Source organism: Mauremys mutica, chromosome 3, assembly GCF_020497125.1.
Source record: "Mauremys mutica isolate MM-2020 ecotype Southern chromosome 3, ASM2049712v1, whole genome shotgun sequence".
Classification (NCBI taxonomy): domain Eukaryota; kingdom Metazoa; phylum Chordata; order Testudines; family Geoemydidae; genus Mauremys; species Mauremys mutica.
In genome coordinates, this window is record NC_059074.1 from 83,241,618 (window position 1) to 83,248,628 (window position 7,011).

General features: G+C 38.8%; 1 protein-coding gene across 2 annotated transcripts in view; it reads left to right on the forward strand.

Moving 5' to 3' along the window:
• Positions 1–5,842, forward strand: part of AFG1L (AFG1 like ATPase) — a 148,444-nt gene extending 142,602 nt beyond the window's left edge. The window contains exons 11-13 of one of the 2 annotated variants that reach the window (XM_045008579.1): positions 1,857–1,997; positions 4,144–4,257; positions 5,394–5,842. In XM_045008579.1, coding sequence (XP_044864514.1) covers positions 1,857–1,997; positions 4,144–4,257; positions 5,394–5,522 — 384 coding nt within the window. In that variant the 3' untranslated portion in view covers positions 5,523–5,842. The remainder of the gene's footprint in view (positions 1–1,856; positions 1,998–4,143; positions 4,258–5,393) is intronic. The other variant, XM_045008581.1, reaches the window with a different exon arrangement.
• The last annotated feature ends 1,169 nt before the right edge of the window (positions 5,843–7,011 follow it).

Sequence of the window (7,011 nt, forward strand, 5' to 3'; positions counted from 1 at the left end):
CTTAATTTTTGAGTGAATATCTAATATATAACACACTAAAAACAGCTAAAATACATATATACATTATTACTTTTCCATGATGTAGGTAATTGTTGTAGTTGCCATAGGAATGTTGCATGATTATGAATGGGAGGGGAAGGGATTCATTGCAACCCTTGAGATATTAGAGAAGTTTTAGGAACATCCATGCCCTCCTCTGCTCTGAAGGAGCTGGAAACTGGTTGCCTCAGTTTCACTATTTCTTGAGAAGATTTTTCTGGAATGTCTTTCAGAACTTCACCCTCCCTTGTTTGTATATCTTATATAGAAAACCTCTTCTCTACAAGATTGTAATTCTTGTGGCTCTCTTCCATTTGACTGATGCTTTGGATGTAGGGAGAGAGACTTGAAACCAAGGTCCTGGTCACTTCTAGTAATTAAAGATCTCCTACAATTTCTTGCAAGAGGAGAGGTGTGTGCCCTGAGGCCCGGGTGAAATTCCAGTTGGGTAATTTCATTTGGCCTACAAAAAACTTCTCCGGTAGTGTCAGTTGGATAACATTTTTTTACTTCCTGTTCTAAGATGTTGTTTAGAGTTGCTGCTATGCACTGTCACCATATTTAATTGTAGAGGTAGATGCATTTCATTAACGGATGAAGGGATTTCTGTGTTTATAGAGAAAAATCCTGCATGTTCCATTCAAGGCACTGAACGACCTCTATGAGTAAAGCAAATAGGATTTGGCCCATAAGTTGTAAATCAGTGTGCGAGACTTTTTCTTCTAAGCACAGTTACATATGAATAGTTCAATATAAAATATTCCCTGCAGTAAAATAGGGATTAACTGTATTGGGGACATCATTGGCTACTGCAGGAAAAATTTACAACTGTGAACTTAGGTCTTGAGACACAAGATAGATGAGGTAATTATCGTTTATTGGATCACCTTGTGTGGGTGGAAGGGACAATCCAATCCAGAAGGTGGTCCAATGAAAGATATTACCTCACTCACCTTGTGTCTCTCATATCCTGGGACCAACGTGGCTACAAAAACACTACAAACAGATTAGGTCTTGATGTATAAATAATGCAGAAAGTCATTTTAAACAAATGTGCTTGTGTGTTCTTGCATATGATATTTATCTCAGTGTGTATCTTCAGTTAATAATTACAGATCTTTAAATGAACATTTAAATTTTTCATTAAAGCTTTTAATTCAGTATTAATGGTAGATCAAGTTTTGAACTGTATGTAATATCTTGACATCTCTTTTAAATATAGTTTTGCCAGAAATTTTGCTATAACTAAAGGTGTTTGTCTGCTTCCCCTGACTTTCAGAATCTGGAAAGTTAGACAATTGCTCTTAGTTGTGTCAAATGCAATTCTAATTAAAATTTAGTATCTAAACTATGGATTTGTGTTTTGACTGCAGATTTTGCTACTGAAAAGCATCAATAATGGATATTCCTAATAGCAGTCCAAATTATTCATAATTTGTGTTGACTTTGTAGCTAGACAATATGTTCAGTCTATTCCTCTGCAGATTTTGGCTTACAGCTATTACTGTGTTTAAGATTGTCATAGGGGTCATAATGTGTTGTCAAGAAACAGATGAGAAGTTTTCAAATGAGCCAAATTCTAAACAATCGAGCACTATTAGGTTGAGACATCCGCAACAGGAATGGGCAATCAGAAATGGAAGATGCTGAAACCGAAACTTCTCTGAGACAAACGATATAAGGAGGAAAATAAGAAATATTTTAGAGTAATTTTCATCCACCATGCTGTAATTGTAGTATTTTGAAATGTAGGGTTAATGCATCATTCTCTCTGTAGTGGGTGTTCCAATGATCGCTTTTTTTTTTTTTAATTTCAGCCAATTGGAGCTAGTGACTATTTGGAAATATCTAAGAATTTTGACACAGTCTTTGTTCGTAACATACCACTACTTACCATAGCAAAAAGGACCCAAGCTCGCCGCTTCATTACTCTTATTGATACGTTTTATGATCATAAGGTGAGAACTAAGTGTTTCAGTTATGCATGTATTATAATGTTATTTGGCCATTTTATAAATTAATCCTGTCTTCCATCAGGTAACAAGTAAGACCATCTTATTTTAGATAACATTGTCAGCTATAGTAGAATCTCACATTTAGTTCAGTCACATGCATAGTTGGCACACACAAAAATTGCAGTTGCGCTGCATTTTTTTGCAAAGACTTAACAACAGAGGTAATATATTACTGAGACAACTAATTCTACAAAATTTGCTATGACCATGTCCAGTCAAGACTCACTGGGTGTCTTTACAATAATTCAAATACACAATAAATGTTGCAACATTCATTTTAAAAAATCAAGTCAAATAGACTGCTATCACCTGTTATCACTTGTAGTGCACAATTGTTTGCTCACCCATCCAGGACAGAGCTCCGTGGGGGCTGACCCCAGAGCCCACACAGAACCCCAATGAAACTATTGGGGCTCCATGCTGGTGGAGGGGTCTGCTCACAGGCAGCTCAGTGCAGGATCAGAGGTTTATTTTTCCACAAGATTCAGTAATTGGCCAGGGGCCTCCCAGGCATTAGCGTGAACTAGCAAGGTCCTGCTATATTTTAATTTCTTCCTTTACCCTTAGTAAGAGTGGCTTGGGTATTGAGAGAGGAAAGAGGTCACTTACATTTTTCATATTTAAATAGAAAGTAATGGCCATGTCCAGAAAATTGTCTATGACTATTTAATAATGTTAAATATTATTCTTTGAAGACCTACTCCTATAAGACTCTCACTCTTGGGTTTGTGCTCCTTGGCACAATGCCACAAAACTGCCAGCTTAATTCCAGGATTGAGAATCCTATGCGATGTCTTCAAAAAAGCAGAATTTCAGGGAATTAGTTTTCCTTTATTTTCATTTTTCCAAAACATAACTTACTTTGGCTTTTTTCCATATCTGAAATGTACATATTTTTCCTTATTAAAGGTACCTTCTCTTTAGAGTAAAATCTGGCCATTTCTAGACATTTGTAATCTATCAAGTGTTTTTTTTTTAAAGTGAAAAATTATTAACGATTTGAAAATTGTGAGCTTAGCATAATACGACCATGTTTTAAAACAAACATCATTTCAGAATGCTTTCCTATAAAGTCCTCAATTCAGGAAAGCAAATAAGCACTTGTTTTAAGTCCCACGGATTTCAATGGGACTTAAGCATGTGCTTAAATTTAGGTATCTCCTTATTTGTCCTTCCTGAATAGGGATGTTTTACTGAATCAGGATATAAACAATTAAATGGGTGGTGTCATTCTAGTAACTAAAGAATGTGCCACTGAGTATTCTGGAGCTAAACTCATGCTAGATTTTAATTTGGAAGGGACCATTGGCATGTTAGCACAGCCAGTCAGGACTAATAATGAAGAGAATATTAAAATGTTAATATATTTGTTAAAATGTGATATTAATTTTAGAAGAAACATTGATTGTAGATTTTAAATCAGGTTGCAGAACTACTAATGGAATAGTAATGATAAATGCACCACTTACCTTGAATTTACAAAGGTTTCAATCATGGGGGAAGCAAAATCAGCACTATTAAAACAACAAAAAAGGCATTTCATATTTAAGCTGATCATTTTAAAAGAGTATTGAAAATATTAAGTTCCATCCTGTGTGTGATTATATATGCACACACTTAAATATGTATGCAATCAGGAAATATCAGTTGAGATATCAGTCTTTTACAAGATGATCATAAAGGCCCTGATTCACCAAGAAACTTAAGTACCTGCCTAACTTTAAGCACGTGAGTAGTCTTACTGAAGTCAGTTGAACTACTCTTGTGATTAAAGCAGGAACCTGCTTAAATACCATGCTGAACTGGGACTAAATACAGTGTCTTAGAAAATATGTATTCATGTACAGCATATGAATAAAAAGTCTGCACACTGTTATTCAGAAAAAGACCTGGTTAATTAAAGTTAATATTATTTATTTACTGGCCTCTCACAAGAGACTACATAATAAATCCACATAGCTGCAGTACTAGTGGGTGAAACTTCAGAAATATACTTGGAAAAACAAAATGAAGTACTTTTAAGCTTTTTCCATAAAGCTGTATGTAAAACACAAGCAATGATGCCAATACACATTTCCCCCTATTTCAGGTACGTATTATTTGTTCGGCATTGGCACGTCTCCAAAGCTTGTTTCTGCTAGAACATCATGACAGTGGCCTGGAGGAAAGCAGAATACTGATGGATGATTTGGGGTTGAGCCAGGTGAGTGATACCAACATCATCTCCTTTTGTTACAAAAGAGCATAATTGGCTTTGGTCTGAAATCATGGCACCATTGCAGGAGAAAGAATGAAGTAAACATTTAACAGATGGCTTGCTGCTGTGTAGTAGAATCCATGCAGCACAGTTGTTACTTTTATCATTACATATTTTACTGTATCTGTATGGTCAAGGAATAGATCAATAGATATGGATCCATTTTGCATAAATCTATGAATCATTTTATATCTTAATAGTCTATGTATTTACTCAACAATTTATGAAAATACTGACCCAAGCTTCACTCTGATGTAATTTCAGTGAGTTCAGTGGAGTTGCACCAGGCATCAGTTTAGCTCACAATGTTTAACAAGTGGAAATGACCAATAAATTGTCAGTTGTATCGCTTTGTAGAGATGCAGGGCTACCTTACAAATCTGTCCACTGGATACTGGTCTGAGTGGCTCCTAATAAGTTTGTTTGGTACAAGGGAATCTACCTAGTTGTTTTATTAATATTGCTAATAGCTTTTAAAATAATTTTTACTAGATCGCTCCATATAGGGCATTTTTCTGCGATTTTTGCATTTTTTGGATGACTCAAATGAATGAAGCTTTTGGCCACGTGCATTACTGTGTACACAATGCAAGCAATACTGGCCCCCAAAAGTATTGCCTGTCTCCTGATTTGCTTGAATTCATCCAAGGTTTGGGATTACTTAACATTTGTTATAATTTATTATTTAATTTTAAGGAAAGAATAAAACCGTATTTTACCAGTGATGGGTAATCAGCCATTAAACTGTAACAACTGTATGTTAAAACAATCAAGAAAATGTAGCTCTGTATTGAGTCAGTCAACAAAAAAGTAGAAGTAGGCGCCAACATCATCATTTTCCTTTTAGCCCACATATATTGCTTTGTCATATTTCAACAGAGAATTGAGTGGCTAAAACAGGGATTTTCTTTAACATTACTTTGAGGGGGGTTACATTTTATTTCCCTTTTGGTACCCTATACTGTCCACTGTCTTGTGTTGTTTAGCTCTCTAAAGCATTCAGAGGTATAGTTTGGATGGGATGCTGATCAAAATAGATCTGTGCCTCACAGTTCTGTGTTGTTTTTTATATATCAATCTAGGATTCGGCTGGAGGACTTTCCATGTTTACAGGAGAGGAGGAAATCTTTGCATTTCAACGAACTATCTCACGACTTACAGAAATGCAGACTGAACAGTATTGGAAAGATGGGGACAGAAGCAAGAAATAGTTGTAGCTCAAAGATGAACAAAACCTCTCAGGACACACAAAAAAGTATATAAAGAAAAAAGATTCTAATAGAATTGGAAGCATTTTTAATATAAATGAATGGATTATTATTGCACTTATCCTCTGGACTATAACTTTCCTTCTGCAATGTTTACATTTAAAATGTAAGAGCTTAGTAAGTTGTGGTTTTGGTTTTGTTAGGTTTCTTTGACACCCCCAGCTTGTGGATCTGTTATTATGCCTTTTATATTTCAGGTTTTTTTCTCTAGTACAGCATGACTTCAGTATTCAACATGGTTAACTGGATCCAGCAGCGGCTCCAGGCACCAGCACTCCAAGCGCGTGCCTGGGGCAGCAAGTCGCGGGGGGTGCCCATCCGGTCCCTGTGAGGGCGGCAGTCCGGCAGCCTTCGGTGGCTTGCCTGCGGGAGGTCCGCCGGTCCCGCGGATTCAGCGGCAATTCGGCGGTGGGTACACCAAAGCCATGGGACCAGTGGACCTCCCGCAAGCAAGCCGCCGAAGGCAGCCTGCCTGCTGTGCTTGGGGCGGCAAAAAAGCTAGAGCCCCCCGGACTGGGTCAAGATCCTTCTTAGGCTGCAGCACAAGTCAACCATATAGGCAGGGGTCACAGTAAATTGGGGATGCACATCTTAGTTGTTTATGCAGTATTTTTGTCATATTTATGACAGCTTGCACAAAAGAAAGATCAAAGCCACACAAATCAAATTTACTTGTATTTTATACTCTGCTCCCTCTAGAGTCAGTCTGTAAGATTCTAGAACTTCTGTGTCCTATCTTTTTATTTTCCTAACTCTTACTTGGAGCCGTCTGCTGAACTTCAAATTTCTTCTCTTCTACTGAAAGGATACACATCACTATCTGATAGTTTCCTGAGGTACATATACTTGATCATAAGCTGGCTTATTTATAAACCGACCCCCCCACCCCAAGATGGATAAGTAAAAAGGAAAAATGTTTATAACCCGTTCATAAGCCGACCCTGTAATTCACGGGGTCAGCAAACTTTGGCTCCCGGGCCATCAAGATAAGCCCCTGGCGTCCGAGATGGTTTGTTTACCTCGACCAGCCACAGGCACGGAGGTAAACCTAAGTAAACAAAGTGTCCCAGCATGCCAGCTGCTTACCCTGACGGGCCGGGACAGCAACTGGTGGGGAAATTTTTTGAGGGAGAGAAGCTGGGAATCAGGGGAGTAACCCCTGTGACCACCCCCCACATGACCCCCCCCAGCCCAGGACCCCCACATTCTCCCCTTCCCATCCCTTTCCACCTTATCTGGGGAGGGCCAGGGGAGGATGTCTCTGGGCAGCGCAGCCTGCATGTTCCAGCGAGCTGGGCTGGGTGGCACAGCTACAGCGTGCTCCGGCGGTGCAGCCACAGCCTGCTCTGGGGGGCGGGGCCGAGCAGCACGGCTGCAGCCTGCCAGCCCCGGAGCTGCAACTGCTTCGGAAGCTGGGGGGAGAGCAGCGTGG